Source organism: Betta splendens, chromosome 14 (assembly GCF_900634795.4).
Source record: "Betta splendens chromosome 14, fBetSpl5.4, whole genome shotgun sequence".
Lineage (NCBI taxonomy): Eukaryota > Metazoa > Chordata > Actinopteri > Anabantiformes > Osphronemidae > Betta > Betta splendens.
In genome coordinates this window covers 14,991,241-15,014,886 of record NC_040894.2, presented here as the reverse complement: position 1 = coordinate 15,014,886, position 23,646 = coordinate 14,991,241, and the positions used below count along the sequence as shown (strand labels likewise).

General features: G+C 46.7%; 2 protein-coding genes across 2 annotated transcripts in view; one reads left to right on the top strand and one right to left on the bottom strand.

Annotated features, from left to right (window-relative positions):
- The window catches only part of esama (endothelial cell adhesion molecule a), a 34,801-nt gene extending 20,111 nt beyond the window's left edge, over positions 1-14,690 (top strand). Inside the window, exons 3-8 of the mRNA XM_029174209.3 lie at positions 10,259-10,392; positions 11,323-11,524; positions 11,600-11,755; positions 11,881-12,003; positions 12,072-12,204; positions 12,468-14,690. Of these exons, the coding sequence (XP_029030042.1) occupies positions 10,259-10,392; positions 11,323-11,524; positions 11,600-11,755; positions 11,881-12,003; positions 12,072-12,204; positions 12,468-13,089 (1,370 nt within the window). The 3' untranslated portion in view covers positions 13,090-14,690. The remainder of the gene's footprint in view (positions 1-10,258; positions 10,393-11,322; positions 11,525-11,599; positions 11,756-11,880; positions 12,004-12,071; positions 12,205-12,467) is intronic.
- Positions 14,691-15,146: 456 nt separating this feature from the next.
- On the bottom strand, positions 15,147-23,612 carry fez1 (fasciculation and elongation protein zeta 1 (zygin I)). Its single transcript, XM_029174202.3, has 10 exons — positions 23,415-23,612; positions 20,718-21,073; positions 19,254-19,341; positions 18,570-18,650; positions 18,224-18,389; positions 17,195-17,496; positions 16,773-16,853; positions 16,276-16,351; positions 16,141-16,206; positions 15,147-16,014 (listed from the first exon to the last, which is right to left on the bottom strand). Exons 2-10 carry the CDS (start codon positions 21,041-21,043, stop codon positions 15,998-16,000), a joined length of 1,203 nt encoding a protein of 400 aa, XP_029030035.1. The 5' UTR covers positions 21,044-21,073; positions 23,415-23,612; the 3' UTR covers positions 15,147-15,997.
- Between the last annotated feature and the right edge of the window lie 34 nt (positions 23,613-23,646).

Genomic DNA, 23,646 nt, shown 5'->3' with positions numbered 1-23,646 from the left:
CTGTTGCTCCAGTTCAGTTCCTGATTTTGAAGCACGTTTTCCACGCTGAGCTTTTCTGACCCTCTGTGAGGAACCTTAGATTATATCGTACCATTTAATAAGGACACAGAAAATAACAGATTTTTCTTTTTCTTTTTGTGCATAACTTTATTTCAGTCCTTTCAGCTAATATTAAAATGTCCGCGTTTGATTTGACGTCCTTCATTTCCACCATTCACAAACCAGTCTGAGGCTTTTTCAGCCTTATCCAATAACTGATCTGGAGTCGATGTCCTGTTTTAGTACAGTTTAGTCATATAGACATGACTGAACTAAATCAGCATGACCTAAAAAGGCATTTTCAGTTTAGTTAGAGAAAACGGTTCAGTTCAGTTCTCCTGCAGGTTAATTTCTGTGCATTACTGTATGTGTACAGTAGTAGTAGTAAAGTGAGCATTTTTTTCACCTGTGAACTTTAAATTAAATAACATTCCTTCATTCATTTCATATCACAGTTTATCTCATTACCAGCATATATTTTCATGGCCCTCTGTCATGACTGTTGATGAGCCGTCGCCTCCACCGTGTCGGTAGCTGCTCCCACCATGACTTTTATTCTCATTTCCAGCTGATGGCTCCATCCTTTGACGTGTGCGTAGCTCCCACTCCATCTGCTGCTGCCGTCCCTTCACGCCACCAGATGTGCAGACACCAGTCTGTTTGGGAGCCCTACCTTTAGCCTTTAGCAGTGATCAGGAGCATTGGGCCTCAGCACAAACTGAGTGCAGCACAGATGAAAGGCAGCGAACGGTGCTGCATGTGGTGCACGGCCTCGCGAATGCCTTCACTGCGCACCAGTGGCACCTCTACAACATGTACTGCTCCAGTAGGTGTTACTAGGCTCCACCAGCACCTGATGATGGGAGAGATGGGAGTCCCCTAAAAAAGCTACAAACACTGTAGCTAATGGCGCAGATTAATCCTGCTTTTACTTTGTTATTTTGTTGCCCTGTTACTGTCACACACAACAACAAACATGATGATGGTTTGTGGCTCGTTATACTCTGCTGAAGTAGATGATGTCAGAAAAGGCACAAAATCTTTTGCAGGTCTTTGTTCTGACTAATTCTAATTTTACACTACGTCACAACACATTAAAGTACATAAGCACATATACTGTACATATACTGTACATACACTGTACCTATACTGTACATACACTGTACCTATACTGTACATACACTGTACCTATACTGTACATACAGTATACTGTACATATACTGTACATACACTGTACCTATACTGTACATATACTTTACATATTCTGCACATATTCTGCACTTATACTGTACCTATACTGCACCTATTCTGTACATATACTGTACAGGACATGGGCTTCATATGAATTCAGCCCCTGGAAGGATTCAGGTACGGCAGCGCTGCAGCCTGGGAGTTGGACAGGCTTTGGACGCACACAGGCATCCTCTGCTTTGTGTTGGGTCGAACTGGTGCCGTCTGCGTGCACGTGTTTGAGCGGTGACCTTGAAAGTCCGGCCTGTGTTTACTTCAGGACAAAAAAGCCGAAATTGTGAATGCATGTGTTTGAACAATAGAAGGCTGCATGGTGTTTGCAAACAGTGCAGCTGCAGGAGAGTAAGCCTGTGTTGGGCTCCGTCATAATGTACAGGACGCCCTTCAGTAATACAGAAATGCTTTCCTGTTCAGAATGGCAACATTAGAACTCTTTAACCTGTTATATTTGTTGGCAATAGAAATGAATGTGATTCACTCATTGAGTCAATCACTGTGAAACGTTGGACATTTTAAAGTTTGACATATAAAACTGCAAACAGACAGTACTCAGATCTATTAGTTTAAACTGTATATGTCATATTAATGAATCTATAAAATGTATCATTGTGCAAATCAAAAATGACATCTAAAAAGATACTGTATCTGTGTTGACGTTATGTGCTTTGTGTGAGTTTCACAAGTTTTACATATGCATGTAAATACCAAATACCCCATAAAGATTTTCATCAATAACTAGTTTGAAGCTGATTTTACTAATCTATTAATTTATGGTGTTACAAAACAGCGTTAGGAATAAATAAACCACTGCAGTTTGTTGTAGTGGACAGATTTGTTGGATTATGGCATAATTTTACCATTTATAATCACAATTAATAAAGAAAAGGTCAGTCAAATTAATGTTTAGGGACCTTTATTATATAGAATAAGGTGAATTTGGCCATTGTAAACTTAATATACCCAAAATGAGCAGCATTAGAATAAACTGAGAGCATAAAGTGTCTAGATATTGATTATTATCATTGTGTGGTAATGTCTAACTTTATGTTATGAGAGTGGCTGTAGGACTAATTATAATCTTTGCAGCCACAGCTAAAGTGTAAGTATAGATTTTGTGCCCTCAGGTTGATTCTGAGCGGTTGTCAGACATTGTGATTATATCCACACTGATCCACACCCCTGTCTGCAGCAGCGTATAATCAGGTGGTACCAGGGCCGTCACACATAAAGTCAGAGACACTTCAGGTCCAGTTTGAGCCCCTCCTCCTGACTGGACCACTGGAGCCAATAGAAGACAACCAGGGCTTTGGCTCTTGACTTCAAACATGCTTTATGTTTATTGCCAAAATAAACTGTGACAAGCGCAAAATCCTCTGGACACAGATTATAACATGAGTTAGCTGAAGACCGTCTGAGCCACAGAACAAACAAACCAATGGAAAGAGTTCCTGGGTTTTCTCTTAAAAAGGCAACAACAACAGAGTTGCAGCTGAAGCAGGATGTTGTAATATGTTGCATAACAAAATCCATGTTACTGTGTTCTGACTGGTTGCTGCTAAAGTAAAAGGTTCAATAATACATTTATTCAGTTTGCCAGAGAGCTGTATGAAACCTAACTATATTTAACCACACAGTGACTGACAATGGGATTATTGGTAGATGAGTGGAGGTACTGGGCTTCCGTGAGACTCAGCGTGACACAGACAAGTCCGATCTCTGCTACAGGAAGTCCAAACGCTGCCTCTGTGAGTCAGAGCCGCTCCTTCCACGCTTGTTTGTGCTTGTGATTAGTGGCTGACGTGACGCCATCAGTCCTGGTCCAGAAGCTGACATTGACTGCTGTTTTGTGCATAAACAATTCTTCACAGTTTACAGATTGAACTTTATCAGTGTCCCTCAGAATAATTCTTCCCCAAGCACCACTTTCGCAGCTGTTTCTCCTCTGTTGTCTCGCTGTGTTTGAGGCTAACTCAACTAACTCTTTGAGGCCACGCGCTCCATCCGCGTATGAGTCTTCAGCTCAGATGGACGAAAACAGGACAATGGGACTGCACTCGGCTGGAGGGCACTTCATAGACCTAACAACTAAATTATAAGTTGTCCTAGAGACAGTGGCCAGTGCCTGTCACGTCCCGCCCCCCGGGGCTCTGGGTTTGTTTTTATGCCCCCACCCACACATAGTGTCTTTGATTGTGATCTCTATAATTAGGATATGCTCCGTCTTCTGCAGGAATCTTATCAGAGGCTGCTGAGGGCGACCTTTGGAGAACAGTGGATGTTTAGCTTAACAACTGACTGTTTATCACTCACTTCATCTGCCTTCATGTTTGTCATCTCTTTTCTCCTTGTCCTCAATCTATAAGGTTCCGCTGTTGAATGAACTAGCTCTTGTCAAACGGTTCAGGTTAGTGACGTAAAGGATGTGATACAAAGACTGATTAAACTCTATAATCAAGTTATCGCTTTGCTCGTAACCAATAGTTAGAAGGTCAGTACTTATCCTCAAGCAGTAAACACTAAACACATTAGTTTATTGTTGGAAGAAAGTGAACATGTTATTGAGAGGTGGATGTAGGAAACTGTGATTAGTTGGGCGGATGATGGGGGGGGCTGAAATAGAGGAAGGTCTTAACACCTCTGACAGGTAGAGCTCTGGTTGTAGAGTCATGTTTAAGGTGCCTCACTCACCTTACAGCGAATCCAAGCTGGCTCATGATCTCATCACATTCCTGCCACTGATGATGTCATCATGAATTATATTAGATATTTTTATCTTTGAACGTCCATCACTGTCATGCTGCAATACAGTAAATCGCTTGAGAAAGTTTCCAATGGATTATTTGATCCTGGGCCTCATCACAGGTCACATTAGCATATGAGCTTGTCCAATTAGCTTCGCTGCCTGGCTCACCGCCTCACCCTCGCCCTCCTGTTACGCCGTCCACCGCCACAACATTGTTATCGCGCCTCGTGTCAAAACAAGACGAATGCCTCTCTCACAGCGCAGCTCTTATCTGGGAGTCCGCCTGCTTAAACTGTGTTCAAGACCAGGCTTTTAATTGTGGAGACCCTCATCTTGAGAGTTGCATGAGGTGATACGGCCTCAGATCAGACCTTCCGTCCTTCAGACTAGGCTGCAAAAGACGAGGAAAACCAGGATTGTTGGAACCAGAGTGATGAGAAGCATGAATTTACTGTAACAGTCACAAAGCTGATTCCTGAGGGTGTTTTGTTTTCAGTTCACACACACACACACACACTCTTCGCTAACCATCCAAACATCAACATCTGCTGTTGCTAGTTCTGAGAGAGGAGGCGGTGCGTTGCGCTGAGGGAGGACCAAATGGCATCATTATGGACCTGGTCCGCTTCTTCTGTGCCAGACAAACTGCTTTCATCTCCCGAAAGCCAGTCTTTCTCCTGCTCCTCTGCCTCTGTTTTTTAAAAGCATCACACTCCACCGCTCGTTCCCCGAGGAACGCTTGAATTCCTGTGCTTTTTGTGATGAAGGCGTTTAGTCAGCGAATCAGTGGAGTTTAAAGTGAAGGTTTCCCGGAGCATCATCTCATCACTTTGCACTTGTTCATGACTCTCAGCTGAACGCGTGGCTGTCTGCTTGTCGCACTGGTGTTGGTGCTTTACTGGTGTTGGTGCTGCACTGGTGTTGGTGCTTTACTGGTGTTGGTGCTGCACTGGTGTTGGTGCTGCACTGGTGTTGGTGCTTTACTGGTGTTGGTGCTGCACTGGTGTTGGTGCTGCACTGGTGTTGGTGCCAGTCGACCTCTGGCGACGTCTGAACCGCCGCCGGTGAATCTTCACTGACACGGCACAGACACAGATTCATGGTGCTGAAGAAAGGGCGCGGCTGCAGCTCGTGAGTTCCATGTGGACCCCGGAGCCTGTTGTGGGACGGCCAGGGACCGAACGCACCTGGGGGCATGTTCCCTGAGCAGATCTCGTCAGCTGTCGTCCCCGTGTTTAGATTGACCTCCACAGCTGCCGTCCGTCCCGGTTCGAGGTTGCTGTGCTGCTGCGCCCTCACACTGACACCCGTTAAGCTGCTGTTGCAGGTCAGTGAGCGCAGTAGATTTATCACAGGTGTGTCTCATGTGTGACAGGATGCAATGGATTTTTCATGGTTTGAATGAATTGAAGACTTTCATCATACACATCATCACTTTCATCATTAAAGTTTATTTACTGTAAGTGCTGTTGTCTGAATGGTTTACTGGACATCCACAGCCAGTGGCCTGTGGTGTTAACCCTACACCATCCTGCCTTCACTGGTGTTCGAGGAAGAAATCTCTCATGTACTAATTATACATTTTATTACCAATAGTCTATTGTAAAAAGTAGCGCCAACGACCTTAAGTAAATGCCAGTGAGTCAGTATTTAAATGTGGGCGTAGTCGTCCAACAGAGTGTATTTAAAGCTGTTGGTGTCTCGGTGTAGGCTACTTCCTGTGACCCCAACTCTACTTCAGCACGACCAACACAAACAGGCTAATCCTGGAATAAAGCTTCACCGTGGTGCTATCAGGATGCACAGCTTTATCCTGCCTGCCACTATGCACACAATGCAACGGAAGAGTGTGTGTGTGTGTGTGTGTGTGTGTGTGTGTGTGTGTGTGTGTGTGTGTGTGTGTGTGTGTGTGTGTGTGTGTGTGTGTGTGTACATGTTTTGTACACAACATGGGGACACTTGGAAGGTCCCCATTGGTCCGAAAGCTTTTGAGGGTCAAGATGTGATTTTATGGCTGAGGTTAGAATTGAGTTTTGGTTCAGAGTAGAGCAAAGATTAGACGTCTGCCTTTATTTGTGATGGTTAGGGTTAGGGGTTAGGGAAGGCATTATGTCAATGGAAAGTCCCCACGTTGATGACAAACACGACTGTGTGTGTGTGTGTGTGTGTGTGTGTGTGTGTGTGTGTGTGTGTGTGTGTGTGTGTGTGTGTGTGTGTGTGTGTGTGTGTTTTGTGTTCTTTTTTCTCTTGCCTAAAACCGTAGTTATTCTAAGGCTGAATTGCACTTGACGTTGCGTTGCCTATGAATAATTGTGCCAGATGAACCTTGGCTTTTTATCTGCACATCTATTTCATCTCATCTATTTAATGAGGGCTTGATGCTCTGTCTTGAACAACTAAAAGATATCAAAACTAAAGATATGACCAATTAGAGCCACCACTACACCCTTTGTGCCACCAGGGTAATTGTTGGCAGCATCAAACATTTAACAGTAACAGGTGAACTCATCGTGTCGCTGCAACATCTGGTCCGTCTTGTGTTTAACAGGTTGAATTATTGTTTGTGAAACCAAATCATAGCAGGAGGGAGCGAAGGGTGAACTGACAAGCATCTGCATGTTTGATCATCCAAAGACGCGCTTCCAATCACTCTGCTCCGTTAGAAAGTGATGCTGGAAGAGACATTTAGTTTCACCATGTGTAAAATGGGCAGGACCTTCATCCCTGCAGCCGACTGGAGATATGGATTCCTCCTGTACAGATCCAGCAAAGAGTCACACAGTCATCACACACACAGACACACAAATGACTGGAGATGGGTGCAGTGCTGTAGCTAGTGGGGAAAGGCATATACATAAACATGTGGACACAATCAAGAGCTTCTGAAGTCCCACACACACCACACACACGCACACACACGCATGCACACACGCACAAACACACACACACACACACACGCTGACCTCTCTGACCTCACGGTATCTCTTCCTCTAATTAAGCAGGTACTTCCTCCTCGTCTCTCGCTCTCTATCGGCGCATGTCGGTGTCTTGAGCACAGACGACGCGTTCCATCTCTCCATGAGTCTCACCGCTGTATCTCGGCTTTAATTATGCTGGCGGAGCGGAGCTCTCACCGTTATCAGATGATGAGCCCTGCCTGAGACTCGAGTCCTGAACCCTGTGAAAGAAGAGCTCTGTGTGTGTGTGTGTGTGTGTGTGTGTGTGTGTGTGTGTGTGTGTGTGTGTGTGTGTGTGTGTGTGTGTGTGTGTGTGTGTGTGTGTGTGTGTGTGTGTGTGTGTGTGTGTGTGTGTGTATTACCTTTGTGTGCTCCAGAACCAAACCAACCAAAGATTTTTGTGTCTCAGTGAATAAATATATACAATTTGGAAGGATCGTGTCAAGTAAACAACCTAACATAATCTCAGTTGTTTGTTTCTATTTGTATGATCAGGTCCTGGTTATCTTCTGAGGCGTATTCAGTCAAGCATAATCAAGAGTGGGTGGAAGGGACAGAAAGTCAGTTTGGCCCTTGAAGACCACAGATTGCTCTAATTAGCTCCTGTTCTTACTTTGATGATGAGGAAGCACCAATCTAGAGTCCGATCCGGGGGAAGTCTCAGTTAGTGGTTAATCTCTGCAGGGGAGCGTGACCTCCCCACCCCACGGCCTCATGGGCCTCCACAGAACATGGACCTGTCACTGCACATCACCCAGATCACTGTCCACCGTGCTCCGCTCCGCCCGCTTTATCGCTCATGTCATCATCTTGTCCCCTCACTCCTCCTTAATGTCATTTAATGAGGCTTTGGAAGCTACACACACTTCGACCAGATGTATTTAGACTTCTGAGAGAACGCTCATCCCGGCACAGCGTTCGGCACGGACACTAGTGGAGGTCCTCAAAGCGTGCAACGCTCTTCTTTTAACTCAAACAAGCTACTGGGGACTCCATGGTTTTTGTGCCTCCGTGGCTCAGACAGAAACACTAGCCAGCTGTGAAATGAGCATGCTGTAGAAAGAGTCATCCACTTTTTATTAAAACTCTAAAATCAGCATGAAGACCAGTGACTTACTCAGTGTTAATGAAAGAACATGGCCTAAATGACGGCATGGCAAATAGTTTGTTTTAACAGATTCATAGTGTTTTTGTGTGTAACATCTTGTCTATAACAACTTCACTTAAACCTCCAGGAAGCAGTGGACATCAGTGAATCAGCTGGATGACGACGTCCAACTGTCCTCGTGTTAATTTTCAACAACTGGACAATAGATGTCACCTCTCAAACACAATGAGCAGTGAGCGCGCGATGGATGAGCAGATATGTACAAGTGCAGTATGAGGAGTCCTCCACGTGCTGTAATTAGTACAGTAGAACAGTAGTAACAGTAATTATAATAGTAACAGTAATGATGCGGAGGTTGTTTCATTCCTAATGTGAACCTCTTCAAATCAAACGTGTGCCACACTGTCCGATAAAGGCAAAACTATGAAGGGCCCATTAGATCAGAGGGCTCATTAGAGCCAGGCATCACTCTCTTCCATCTGCCCGGTCCATCCGTCACCCTGGAATATTCAAGGTCTGCTTCAGACATGCTACTGTGGCAAGATTAAGCGTCAGGACCAAACTACGCGTGAAGGCTGAATCTTCTGCATGTGATCCACATTAGCCTGATGATTCCTCTTGTCTCTCGCTCTACATGTCCATTCTTCTCTGGTGGGGGGCACTCTCATTGGAGTCAGGGAGGATTTCACGCAGGAAATCTTCTTAAAGCAGCACTTGACAAGATATTATTTTTAAAACAAAACAACAACAGGCCCATGGGATCAGGCCGAAGCAGCGCATCCACATGAACCAGGAGCCGAAGCCGTTCCTTTGAATAAATGATCACTGCCGCACGCAACAAGTCCCACTTTTCACTTCTGCATCAGAGTTTCCCGTGCAGTTGACTGATAGGAGGTGTGTGGTTCCTGTTTGGCCCATTTCTTTCCTTCACTTCTCTCTGATCAGTGTCTGTGCTGTAACGACTTTATTAGCACCAGTAAAAACCCAGTTTGTCCTACACTCTGTCTCCACAGTAACAGACACTGATCCGTGGACCGCCTCTCCAGAGGGATCTCTTTACATGTTCCACTGTTGCAGTCCCACTTTCATCTGTGCCAGTGTTGGTGGGAAATACTGTCCTTCACCGTGTTTCAGATTGTTGCTTGGACCGGGGTGGAAATCCTCAGGTCTGTGTGTGTGTGTGTGTGTGTGTGTGTGTGTGTGTGTGTGTGTGTGTGTGTGTGTGTGTGTGTGTGTGTGTGTGTGTCTGTGTGTGTGTGTGTGCGTGTGTGTGTGCGCGCACGCACAGATCAAACGGCTCTAAACATCTTATTTGTGCAGTGCAGTGGTTAGTAGCTAATGTCATTAGCTACAGTAGATGTCCATCTGTTTGCACCATGTCAGTCACACCGGATGTGGCACACAGCACATCGCACCCAGGAATCCATTTTGGGGAAAAAGGCACACACCTGCCACATTGCTACACTGTATGTTTTCTGATGAATGCACACTCACATGCCTGCACACACGGAGCTGGCAGCTACGCGAGCCGGATCAGCATTGCTCAGGTACCTCCTCCTTCCACCTGGTTAAGAAGAACAGGGGGAAAGGGACTGTGTGTAGGAGAGAGGTGGAGAAGGTGAGAGATGAGAGGAGAAGCAGGGAAAGAGCTACAGCCAAAAAGAACTGTGTGTGTGTGTGGGGGGGGGGGGGGGGCTGTATTACTCTTTAGTCTGTGATTACTGGGATGAAGCACAAAGACCATTTGTAAATATCATTTTGAGTCATTCGTACCATTAAACACAGAAGCTGGTGGTGTTGCTGTTTGTGTTGTGGCTCTCTGACGCCCCCCTGTGGCCACACACGCTCAATACACCTTTCATGGTTGCTCCTGTTTAATCAGCTCTGCCTCATTACATTGCCCTTATCACGTGCACATCTTCTGGAGCATCACTTGCATTAACAAAGAGTCATCCACGTCTGTTCATTTAAACCCTCCAAGCACATGGTACCCAGTTTCAGCTGGATTTGGCTCCAGCTCCACCACAGCTCTTAACTGGATGAGAGGATGAATGCATTTAATCAGCTCCGCACTTTAGTGGAGTAAGTATGTTGATGAACAGATCAATTTTTGGAAACTCATGGTGATCTTGTGTTGTTTCTTCATCATTCTGCTTCCAGGTGTTTTGGCCCAGACGCAGACGAGTGTGAATGTGATCCAGGGGGACGCAGTGACGCTGAAGGCCTTCTACAGTCAGAGCACTGACCTAAAGTCCACCACCGTTTTGTGGTCAAACATCAACAACAGCCAGCCGGTAAGTGAGACCGTGTACTGTAGGAGCTGAAGTCAGTGTGGCTGTAATTGTGAAGGATGTTTGCTTGTCCTCATACTGTTAATCTGGCAAAGACCTTAATCCAAGACAAAACGGCCCCACGGCTTCCCAAAGTCTCATTTCTATACTTCAGGACATCAGACTGCAGAAAAGGATTCTGAAGCCGCTCATGAACAACTCAGATGTTGGATGTTTGATTAAGACCCGTCAGCATTTTTACACGTCGTATAGGAACCATATGTGATCAGGGAGCAGGAACAGCAGGACCAATAATCCCACATATTCTGTAGATTGAGTATTTGTGGCAGCAGGATGTGCTGTGAGTGCAAGTACATGTATGTCAGAGGAAGGAAAGGCATCTGCACCAGAACTGTCCAGGCAGAGTCAGTGTGTCATGTCAGAACCGCATGAAAAATGCTTGTACAGCTGTTTCACCTGCAGTCTCTGGCTTTAAAGAAATGAGGATATGACCCAGTTAACGCCAAACCCCAGAACCTCTGCTGACTCGTGGTTCCCCCTGGTTATGGGCCGAACGTCCCTGGGCGTGAGATGCAGTATCGTCCCAGCTGGACAGGGTGTGGGCGACTGTCATGTTCACAAGGGCAGTTCAAGGTCACCAGTTAATCTCAGGACATGCTCATGAACTACGTGTGTTGCAGTGTGGCTCACTGATGTGATTCCATGGGTCTATGAGACAACAGGTGGTCTCCATAGCAACAGGTCCTGGATCTGGCCAGCAGCAAACACTGTGTTTGAACATCCCACCTAATGCTGGTTATGCAATGCTTTCAAAGCTCAGGTTGATGGAGCTGTGTAGACGTGAAAGAATGCTACTACACAAAATGTTTGACAAATGGCCAAGCATTCCAGTTTCCTGTTCAGTGGATGTGACTGAGTCTTGTACCTGCACAGATCATCTCCTACGCTCAAGGCTTCGTGACGGTGGAGACCTCCCCGTACACGGGCCGGGTGGCGTTCACTCACCCCATGCCCTCGCAGAACGTGTCGCTGTCCATCAACAACACGCAGGAGTCGGACTCGGGCCGCTACACCTGCGTGGTCCTCATGCCCCTGAAGCCCGCCTTCACCGCCGTCTTCAACGTGGACGTGAGGGGTGAGTGTGTGTGTGGACTGGGCCCGGTTCAGCCTCACTCCGGCGCCTCATGAGCCCATGCGTTTGCGTCCTCAGTTCCGCCGGCTGCTCCCCGGTGCTCTCTGTCTGGGAAGCCGGTGCTGAAGGGGAACGTGACGCTCAGCTGCTCGTCCAGCAGCGGGAAGCCGCTTCCTCTGTACAAGTGGGTGAAAACCAGTCCCAACCAGGAAGTGTTCTTCTCACCGATGCTGGGTGAGTAAAGAGTCCACCAGCAAAACTCAGTGTAACTGAAAATACGACACAGAACGTTGAGACACTAAACACACAGTGTCAGCGTTTAGGCCTGTTTTTGCGACGGCTGCTCACTGCCCTTTTAGATGAGAAGACTGGCACTCTGAGGCTGAGCAACCTGAGCAGCAGCATGACTGGGAAGTACACGTGCACGGCCAGGAACGACGCCGGCCTGAAGGAGTGCTTCATCAACCTGGAGATCCTCAGCTGTACGTACAGTGCGACGCGCACAGGCGCAGTGTGAGTGTGATAGCTGTGACGCCTCTTCTGGTTCCAGCCTCCAACGCGGGCATGGTCGCGGGCGCCACCGTGGGCTCGCTGCTCGGCTTCGTCCTCCTCCTCCTCGTCTGCGTGTTCTTCCTGCTCAAGAGGCGTCGAGACGGCGAGGACGACATGGCCAATGACATCAAGTCAGTTCAGGCAGTCTTTGTCTTTTTCCTACAATGTAACAGAGGCTTTCCCCAAAATCGCATAGGAACGCGTCCCTGTGCCTTGACTTGATGCTATTTACAGCATCTGCGTCAGTTAAAACATTGAGAGCTGCTAATGCAGCCGATTTAAGTCTGAGTGCACTTCTGTTTAATGCGTAGATGGATTATGGAGATAGTTGTGGTCTCACTACTCATCTCAGCGTCTGACTGATACTGTAGTCATTGATTCTCTCCACCTCCAGGGAGGACGCCCAGGCTCCCAAGCGTGTGTCCTGGGCCAAGAGCGGCATGGGTCCAGACGTGATCTCCAAGAACGGCACCCTGTCGTCCATCGGCTCCAGCCCGTTCCACAAGGAGCCGTCCCTCCACCGGCACCTGCAGCACTACCCCCAGCGCCCGCCCTCCGACACCGCCTCCATCATCACCGCCACCGGCAGCACCGCTGGCTACCGGCCGCCCCGCCATCATGGGGCCTCCACCCCCACCCACTACGCCTACAACAACAGCAGCACCCTGCCTCACCACGGGGGGCAGCCCACGTCGTCCCAGGCCAGCACCGACGGGAGCACGCTGCCCAGGCCGGAGCGCTACGCCCAGCTGCCCCAGGCCCAGCTGCCCCAGGCCCAGCTGCCCCAGGCCCAGCTGCCCCAGGCCCAGCTGCCCCAGGCCCAGCTTCAGGCCCAGCTGCCCCAGGCCCAGCTTCAGGCCCAGCTTCATGCCCAGCTTCAGGCCTACAGCCCGCCTCAGGCCGCTGCGCCCCCCCCGCCCGTGCCCACCTCCACTGTAACTGCCTCCAACATCGCCCGCATGGGCGGCGTGCCCATCATGGTGCCTGCACAGAACCAGGCTGGGTCTCTGGTCTAACGGCGGTCGGTCAAACACGTGCTGTAGAGCTGCTCTCCACAAGATGCAGCTGCTGGGTTTAAACACGAACACTTAAATACTAAGCAGAAAAATGCAGTAGATGCAAAAGTCAGTCAGTCGTGCTTTTGCACATAGACTTGCTTCAATTGTATTAAGATCTTTTATATCCTGTACAAACTGTTCAGTGCAAAAATATGTAAAGATATAATTTTCATACCTTGGTCCATTAACCTCTTTTCTACTTTATCAATGCATTTATTACACTTTTTTAAAATATTGCTTTTAAATTTTATTTCTTTCATTCTTTTTTTCTCCTTATTTTACAAAATGAGAAAGGGAACAGTTAATATATGTTCACACAATCTTTATGTTTCTGCAGATCTGACAGATGAATATTCTGCTCAGTGTGTTACAGTACATCCACTCAAAAGAAGGCTCAGGCCCTTCAGCAGCTGCTCAGAGGTGAGAAGCTGAGCATAATCAATGAATATCTATGCATTAATAAGTGTCATAACACTTATGGACAAGATATTACAACATCTTATACATTACTAAGGCAGTGTAAAAGTTTGCCTTTTTTAAGAATCCTAATCTTTTTTTTGGGGGGGGGGGCTTAATTTTACATCAGTGGTTCAGCTTCTGACACAATACTTTAAATACAGATTAGTCAAAGCTTCTTACTGTATAATTCTGTTGTGAGCTGCAGTTAAAACACAAGTCCACACTTGAGTTGTAATATTTTCAAGTGGAATTGTAGATATGATATTTATTTTGGTTAAACATAGAATATTTTGGCGCTGGAACAGGTGATAGGGCAGAAGTTCCCTTGCAACACTGGATTCTCAAGCACAAACGTGGATGTATTGAGTCATTATTGATGAATAATGAAGACAGTTGGTGATTTGCTGTAAAACGTCTTCAGAGGCTTTTCTGATTTGGGGTCGAAGAGAATTTGTACCAAGGGACTCGCAGGATAAAGTAATGTTTGAAAGCAGCTGTAGCTAAATAAAACTGGTTTGGTTTCAATAATAACCAGAAAACCAAAAGAAACGACCAAAAAATATTTCTCCCAAAGAACAACTGTAGTTTTAGGGAAAAAACAAGGCATTCGTACGTTTTAAATTCTGTTGAAAGTTCAAAATAAAGGAAGCTGCCCTTTAACACTACAAGCTTCAGACGCACACGCTCACAAATTGAACATTTTACCTGAATAATGGAAGAAAGTACGTTGTTTTCTTTACCCAATTTCCTTTTGAAATTTTAATTGCTTATTTTGTCAACGTCGCTCAAATGCCTATTAAAATGATTCAAATGTCATAAAAAATAAAGATGTATGTGTATAATCTGTAGTTGTTACACTGGAGCATACGTTTAGCTGTGTTTGCACAGAGACGGTAACATTCAGTAGAAACGGATGAAACAGCTGGAAATAAATGGAACTGTTTGAAGAAAAGCTTCTCATGATGAAGTTATGATGTTTGTCTCCAGGTGGAAACGGGCAGCGACTAAGTGGTGTGTGTATGTGGAGCGGTTGGTTCTGTTGTTTTTGTATGGATCAATTTCTGTACAATAAAGCAAAAGCTCATGTTCATCTTTATTGACACAGATGTGGAGGCTGTTTTATTTTTATTACTATGTCTACTAATTATTGTATAATGTGGATCTGTGTCCTTTGGAATCATGTCCCTCCCATCTATGACGCATCATCAACATTAAAGATGCTGTGTGTGGTGTGATTAAAGTCAACCACCAGGGGTCAGTAAATATTAGACCTCTAATGCTATAAACGTGCAGGAAATACTGTAAATTTAAAGAAGAAACCAGAATCTGTACATGCCTCTTAGTGGGAAATGTCCGGGTGAACATGCAGTGTATACTGTATATAGTGTATAGTTTCCATAAAACAAGTCAGAGCCTGTGAATGTATAAAGCAACAAAACAGGAAGAAGCACACACGCACGCACGCACGCACGCACGCACGCACGCACGCACGCACGCACGCACACACACACACACACACACACACACACACACACACACACACACACGCACACACATTTGTGTCTAATATTTATTAGAATTTACGATTAGCATTGTAACATTCACCTACATGGCGCAAAGGAAGTCGTAAATACGCTAATATGCTGGCCTTTATTGAGCTCATCTGATCCGGATGATCTGTCCACGGGAAATTCCCTGATGGAACGGGATGAAATGCACAGAAGCTTGTTTCTCTCTGACGACATTGTGAGTGATATAGAAAATCAGCAACAAAGTTTATATAAAAAATCCTGATACAAACAAAAGGAAATGACTAAAAAGTCAGAAGAACACTGGATTTTAAGTGGAACCAAATGTAAGAGAGACCAGGAAACAGAAAAGCAACGTGCTGCACCCGTAAATAGTGGTGTTAGTGTCAGTCATGAGCTACAGTACTAAGTTGGCAGAGAAGGTGCATGGCTTTAGAGTTCAAATGAAGGAGATTCATCTGAAACAGTACAGGAGGGTGATCACTGGAGGATGCAGCAGGGGATTTACATTTTCTTGCAGTGTAGTCCTTTTGAATTAATCATGTGTGAAAACAACAAAATAAACAATGACTGTGAACAACATAATGTTGTGTTCATGTACCAAAGTCATTAACAGCGTGTGAAGCTCCATTAGTGAAGCCCCTCGTGTTGGTTTGGCGTCTGGTGGTGTCTGGCCTGAGCCTGCTGTGCAGCAGGGGAGAGGGTGAGCTCAGCAGAAGGCAGCAGTCATAGGGTGAAGAGAATAATGTCGATGGTGAGGATCCATGGCTGATAGTTGTAAAGGATGGGAGGTCATGCAGCTTGGAGCACGAGTGAGGAGAGTGGGACTCCAGAGAAGAGCCCCCCGTCACGCTGTGGCCCCCGAGCCTGCAGGGGCTCTAGGTGGGACACAAGACTGGAGGAAGCAAGCAAACGGGACGGAGCTGTAGGTGTACAGTACATATGCACTTGTGTCCAGTCAGAACACATCCAAGCTCATGTCACTGGGCTCCTATTGGCCTCAATGTGTTGCTGCGGTTACCTTTCAGTATGTAGTCAGTCAGCAGCGTAGGCACCTTCTCACTGTCCTCCTTCATGGCGTAAAGAACTAGTCAGAGGAAACAAGAGGTGTCACTCAGGGATGGGCCTCTATGACTCAGCTGCTCCGGACACTTACTTTTTGTGAGCATCTGCAGGTCATCAACGGATGGAGGGCTGCCCTTCTTCTCATATGGAATCACTGTGTTCAGATACTGGAAAACACACACGTGATCAGCAGACACAGAGGGTCAGTGCATCAGATCAGCTGCTGATATGAAAGCAGCACAGTCGACTGTGAACGTGCCTGTAATGAATAACAACTAAATCAGGCACACGCTCCTCACGAAGCTTCACATGTTGCTGCAACCTATCACTTTACACCAGCAGCAGGCGTCAGATTACACACAGCAGGCAGCTCTGGGCTGCGCATGACCTCCACTGTCCATCGCACTGGGACAGTCCAGCCTGGAGCGAGTCAGGGTTTCATCCCCACCTTAGTCCCTGTGATGGTTTCAAACAGGCCTCTGTATCGATTGCTGTGCAGTGTCTTAATGTCGTACCAACATGCAAGCCTTCCTTTTACTCTATACACACGGAACAAGGACTGTGACTGACCTTGACCTTTGACCTTACCTGTTTGTCGTTGCCTGTGCCTCCAAATGTCTGTCTGATGCCCGTCTGCAGGATGTTGGACAGTCCCTCCATGCTGAAGCGCTGCATTAACACACACACAGCATTGTTACTGTATGCTGGTATTAGTCCATTAATGGAGTCATCAGATAAAAACATACTGCTGCTGTGATTTACATGGATAATACAAGGAAAACCCATTAGGAAGTTCCTCTGTTCCTGGACATGAGCAGAGCTATTGTATGAAGACAGTTCACCTCCACTTTAGGATCTTTCCTGGAAGGTGCTTTAAGCACTAATGGAGCCAGGATCCATTATACTAACAGTCAGAGAGGGGAAGAGGAAATGCTGTGGTTTGGAGTTTGTCTAGTTTATAGGCAGCGTCCGATTCACTGCAGTGAGAGTGTGTCAGGCTACGGGCGTACTTTGACGGGCATTCCTCCCGTCCTCTCCGGGCGTCCTGCGGAGCCCGCGTTCACAGGCGGGGCCCCTCCCTGCAGGCTCAGGGCCTTGTCCCGGCGCCGCCGTTTGCTGCTGTCCCGTTGCTCCTTCTGCCTGTTCTGAACCTCCATCAGGGCCGTGATGAAGGTGTTCTTCACCTCCTTCTCGAAGGCCAGCTCCTCGCGCCGCGCCAGCTGGCTCACCAGCTCCTCAGAGTACGTCCGAATGGCAGCCTCCACCCGGTGCAGCAGCTCCAGCAGTGCAGAGCTGTGCATCAGGCTCAGGCCTGTTCAACACACACAGAAACAACACTGCTTGTTCAGTATCACGTGACACATCATCCTCCGGCCCCCGTTTTCAAACTCCCTGGACACTTCCTACAGATCTAAGGGTGCAGCCTGGAGGTTGTGGCTGTCGGCTCAGCTCCTCCCTCACTACAACAGTCCAGCACAAAGAGAAGGTTGTGCAGAGATGCACTGATCAGTAGGTCAGGAGTAACCTAAACATGTGTAGACTGTGTGTGTGTGTTTGTGTGTGTGTGTGTGTGTGTGTGTGTGTGTGTGTGTGTGTGTGTGTGTGTGTGCGTGTGCGTGTGTGTGTTTGTGTGTGTGCGTGCGCGTGTGTTTGTGCGTGCGTGTGTGTGTGTGTGTTTGTGCGTGTGTGTGTTTGTGTGTGTGCGTGCGCGTGTGTTTGTGCGTGTGTGTGTGTGTGTTGTTTTTTGTTGTGTTTTTGTGCATTGTTTTTTGTGTTTTGTGTTTTTTTTGTGTGTTGTGTGTGTTTTTGTGCTTCTGTGTTTTTTGTTTGTTTTTCTTTTTGTTTGTTTGTTTTTTTTTTTTTTTGGTGTTTTGTTTTTTTTTTTTTTTTTTTTTTTTTTTGTGTGTGTGTGTGTGTGTGTGTGTGCGTGTGTGTGTTTGTGTGTGTGCGTGCGCGTGTGTTTGTGCGTGCGTGTGTGTGTGGGTGGGGGTCCTGGGTTGAATGCTGTCATGTGTCATGGCCGCCCCCATGTGCCCCACCTCCAGAGGAGCTGTTGTCGTTGGAGGCCTCTGACAGCTTCCTGATCTCCTCCAGCAGAGGGGGCTTGGTCTGGAAGGAGCACTGGCCGCTCTCCCCCTCATCCTCCTCCTCGGTTTCTCCAGGATCCGGAGAGTTCTCCATCATCTCCACGATCTCTTCAATGACCTTGAGAAGGGAACAGGGGCAGGTTCTTAATATTCACACGTCCATAAATGTGGCCAAAATCCTATTGTGTAAGTTGTTAACTTGTTATAAAGCAGGAAGCACACACAACCTTTGACTTCAAGCCTGTGCACATAGTGTAAGTATCAGATAGCACTTTTACTACTTTGAATGTCTCAGCACCTGATCAGCAGTGATGAGAGGCTCTTCATTCGCACAATTGTCGTTCTTCTCATTCATCTCTTCTTCCTCTTTTTCGTGGATCTGCAGATTGTGAGCAAAAGATGAGAAACACACAACGGACACTGTGGCTGTACAGAACCAACATGCTACATCTGACCAGTCACACTGCTGCATTGCATGTTTTTGCTTACAGTTGTCATGACATATTTCATAACATCAGGTAATCAGGCCTCTCAAATGAGGTATTCGCTTTGTGTTTTTGACATTTCATTCCCAAACAGCAGCCACAAACAACAAACAAGCAGCGCATGATAACATGTAATGTTACAAAGGGAGCGTCTGGACAATGTAAATGTCTCCCCAGCCTCGATCAGCAAACATGGGCTGGACGCTAAGTGCTGCCTGTGCAGCTGTGACAGAGAGCGACGCCGTGGCTGCAAAGTGGAGCTCGAAGGCGGTCAAGCCTGTGTCAAGTGTCAGCGTCAGACTGAGCCTCAGGAACGACTGTGCTGCAGCTGGATTATGCCTCCACCAGCTCAAAATAGCAGGAACACAGGTGTTTTAATTTAATCTGATAAACTTGCAGGTTGTCATGGTAACAGACCAGCGCAGGACAAACCTGTCATGATCGACGGCCAAATCAAAGAGGAGGTCGGGTGTAAAACGCAGAAAGGTGAACTGTACCTCCTGATCGGACAGGTTTCCGTTGAGACCCTCCGCGTCGGCGCCGTCCCAGGTGGAGATGTAGTTGTCAGTTAGAGCGTCCCACACACTGTAAACAGACACAGACACAGAGACGCATTAAACAAAAGAAGCTCCAGAAGCAGATTTCTGGCCTGGACGCGGACGGCCGTGTGCTATTTTAAGCTGATGTGTCCACACACGGTGCAGTTACGTAACAGCATTAGGCCAGAGTTTGGTGCTGAAGACGGCCTGCAGCTGTGACGAGGTGATGGTTGTCGCTGTGCAGAGCTGGAGGCTGGAGCTCCTCACACCCGCAGCCAGTGTCTGACTCAACCTGGAGGAGATGTCCTCTTTGTCCCAGTGGTGCAGCCCACACTGGGTCACAGTGGCAGCATTCAGCTCACAGCTTAGCTCATCTGCTGCCGCTGCGCCTGCGTGTCACAGTCCCACGTCTGGAGACAGCGCAGGGTTTAAATGTGTGTGTCTGCCTCCGTTTGCTGGACTGGAGCCACTGACGAACACTTATTCCCTTTAATGTTCCAGTCAGACCGCTGAAGGGATTAGGCCGAAACGTGAAGCGAAGGGTTTACAACCAAACAGCAGATTTTGAGCTTGCAGCGCTTCTGTGGAGCGGAGAGCGCGTGAATCCATCCCTTGGTGAAAACCAGACACTTTCCCCACATCCCAAAGCACAGAACGAGCTCCTGGACGGGTACGAAGAGTCCACAAAGAGCTGCTTGAATCGTGGGCAGTGAATGAATAATTAATGAATGGGACTGATCAGAGAAGCTTTACAGCAGAAAAGCAGAGGTGGAACATCTGTACTGGTCAGAACTCTGAACTCTGAACTCTGTCAGACTCTGTTGACTCAGTACCACTCAATAATCCGTCATAGCTGAAAACAGAATCACGTACACTGGCAGAGTGAACGTGTTTGGAAAGAATCAAGCTATTTTGGGCCTGATTCATGTTCACACGGTGCTTCTGCCTCAGAGGCTGCTAGTGCGAATGAGGAAGCTGTCAGCTGGTGCCTGAGCTAACTGAAGCGTACAGCACTGAATAATGCAGCGCGCCGCCTGGATGTGGGGGGGGGGGGGGGGGGGCACGCTGATCAGCTGCAGGGGCTGTGTCTGCATGTGTCACGCACGCGTGCACCAACCGTGAGCCGCGCTGAGTTCACGCGTCCAGCATGACGTTCATGCTTCCTTCTCTCAGTCCTCAACAGGATTTGTAAAATGTTATTGAATGTGTACGCTTCACCACATGAACGACGACTGTCCTCAGCTTTGTCTCTACAGAGCGGCTGGAGATGCTTAGATCGTCCCAAAGCAACATTTGGACGTTACATGTCAACATGTGTAGATGTGAAGGTTAATTCTAATTTGAATATATATGGTTTCATACTTGGGCTGATTATATTAAACAGTCCTGTGAGATGAGAAAGCAACACCAGTGGGGACTCACTCTTCATCCCGCAGCCGCTCCTCATCCTCCTGGCTGTGTGCCTGGTTGCGGATGGGCGCCAGGCCCTCCGTCTTGGTGTTGTAATTGTGGAAGCAGACGTTGAGCTTCTCGTCAAACTCGTTGACCAGGTCCTCCATGGACTTGAAGCTCATCATCTCAGAGAAGTTCTCCAGCTCAGAGAAGTCCTCCCGGGTGATGGAGGCCAGAGCGACGGTGGTGGTGGTGGAGTAGGTGGAGTGGTTGAGCGCCGGATGGTCCAGCTCGTCCATGCGACAGGAGCGCAGGTCTTCAAACTCCTCATCCAAACACACGAGCGGGGCCTCCATGGTGTCCCCTGTCAGGCCGAAGTCCAAGCCCTGCAAACACAGTGAGTGCATCATGTTACTGAACCTGATCACTGGTCACCCACCGCCTGCCAACTAGTCATAACCCCTGCTGCAAATGGGCTTTTAATAAAAGGACCAATCACTCAAGCACTGAAGTCACACCTGATATTGTACATGTTCCCATCTGCTACAAAGGTTCACCAAAGTCCCAGAAGGATTTATAAGGCAATCTGGTGACGTATGTGCGCCTCGCCTCCTACAGTAGAGCCCTGTGTGTCCAGACAAAGGCGAGATGGAGGTATCTGTGCCAGAAGGGGACCAGGTCCCAAAGGGAACCCGACCAGTTGGCTTTACTGGTAAATCACAGTTAATTAACTGCCTCTACTGGGATTTAACAGATGTGGTTCCTTAGATTTTGGCAAACGACAGGACGCTTTGTCAAACATCATTTTACAAGAAATAACTGGCATTGTTGGGCAGAGATTTATTTATATGACAAAAATATTCTAAATCTAAATATGCGAAATGTAATTATTTGCCCTGTATTCACCTTGTTAAGAATGGTCTATAGCTAAAGCTACAGACAGTCTAAAGGGAGACATGTATCACCTCTAAACAGTAAGATAGGACCACATAAGCTCTTGGTCTCCTGTTGGCACTGTGGGGTCATAGAGGGTCCACAGGTTTTTTCTAGTTTATTATTAGCTTAGTTCACTATGAACGTACTAGTAATCATTCCAAAGCTACATTATTATGATGACAGAGCCCCTGTTTCCTGCCTAACACACACTCTCACCTTGATTATTCAAAAAATCTAATAGTGGTTCTTACAGGTACATGGTCTGATTTCTGTTCACTGGCAGAATTTAAATGTTTCAGATATTTAGAGCACACATTATTTATCCAGAAGAGTCCACGACTAAAGTGTTTACACATTATGAATAGACTGATGTCCCTGAAGCCTTGACTGTGCCTTCATCACTGTCCATCCGTTGCTTACTGTAAAATGCAACTCAGTTTCACACGTACACACAAAGGGTGTAGCTCTGCAACAACAGAACCTTGGTTGTGCTGCATCAGATGTTCAGGAGACGCTGTTTCGGTCAGTCTGACGCATTGTAATTACTATAGTGAGTTCCACATCTCATCCATGCGCTTTACTGGACCGTGGCACAGAGTCCGTCTGAAAACAAGCTGGTGCAAAGCTCTTCCCTCCTCCTCATCACACCACTCAGCAAAGTGACGCTCTGTCTACTGCTGCACAGTCACTCCATCAGCTCCTCTTTCCTCTGTGTCTCAGAGTGTTGTGTTTTCTTAACTTCATCAGGGTTTGGTTTGTGGTTTGTAGTTAATAGTTAGTATGAGTTTCTATAATGGTAATTGTGTTAATTGTTACTGTGTAAAGTGACTTTTGTTGTCAAATGAAATATATGTAAAGTAACTCAATATTATTATTATTATATTATTATTATATAATATTATACAGATAATATTATTCAGACTTAGCATTATTTCAAATTTCTATGTTTTAGCACAGAAAATGGCTCTACAGTATATAGACAAAACTGAATTAACCCACTGCCTCACAACTTGCCACTCAGTAATCCATGTAAAGGTCAACTGAGGGGCATAATTAGTAGCTGACACACTGATGCACTACTGCACATCCCTGTCACTAGGTAATTTACTTTGGATAATAAGTAGAAATACTATACTACAGGTGACAGACACTTGCGTCATCCACTTTAGAAAAAACATGGGTGTGGAATAATGAGCTCAAGTGCCGGATGATACAGGTATGAGGTTCAACCAGTCAGAGCTCAGACGTCAGTGAATACAGTATCCTTCTGTACTACTGGACACAATAACAAACCAAATATGTAGTATAATAATATGAAATTATTGCAATGTAGATTTTTAAAGCAAATTTTATACAAAATAGTGTATGACATGAACAATGCATTCTTAGTTGCACTGTGCTATTCAAATTAGTATATTACATTTTACATTTCTATTTAGGAATTGTAATCAATGCTGACATGATATGTACCCTCAATGTCACACAGTTGATCTGAGATCACATGGATGCTATAAATACAGGGCACATTATATGGATTTTTATATCTATTAATACACATAAAATGGATTCCGCTCTGATAGGCAGTGACAGAAATGGACATCAAGGTAGTCTGTGTCATCAGCTCATCAGAGGAAGGAAAAAAGAGGAGAGTAGGGGGAGGAGAAGAGCAGCGAGGAGGAGAGAGGTGCTGGCGGAAACCATGGTTACAAGGCAAGGATGGAGGGAGGATGAAGCACAGATTAAAAGGGGTCAGGCTCGAGCACAGGTACGGAAGAATGAGCACAAAATTACCTGCAGTAGACGAGACGCTGCTGAGCTACGGCTCGATGGGATGTGTGTGCCCAGCGCCTAAGCCTTCCTTCGTAGCGAAACCCACTGATGAACACCAGCAGTTACATTCATTCCAGTGCGAGAGGGAGAATGGACAGGAAAAGAAGATGAGCGAGGTAAAGATGGCAGCGTGCTCTGAGCTCCGCTCTGTTCCTTCCCTCTCCCGTCAGCCCACAGCCCGTTGTTTTCCAAT

Coding starts and splice junctions, on each gene's coding strand:
- fez1 (XM_029174202.3), bottom strand. CDS start 21,043: ATGGAGGCCCCGCTCGTGTGTTTGGATGAGGAGTTTGAAGACCTGCGC. Junction 19,342..20,717: donor GAGCGGCTGCGGGATGAAGA/GTGAGTCCCCAC, acceptor GTCTGTTTACAG/TGTGTGGGACGCTCTAACTG. Junction 17,497..18,223: donor CGACAACAGCTCCTCTGGAG/GTGGGGCACATG, acceptor TGTGTTGAACAG/GCCTGAGCCTGATGCACAGC.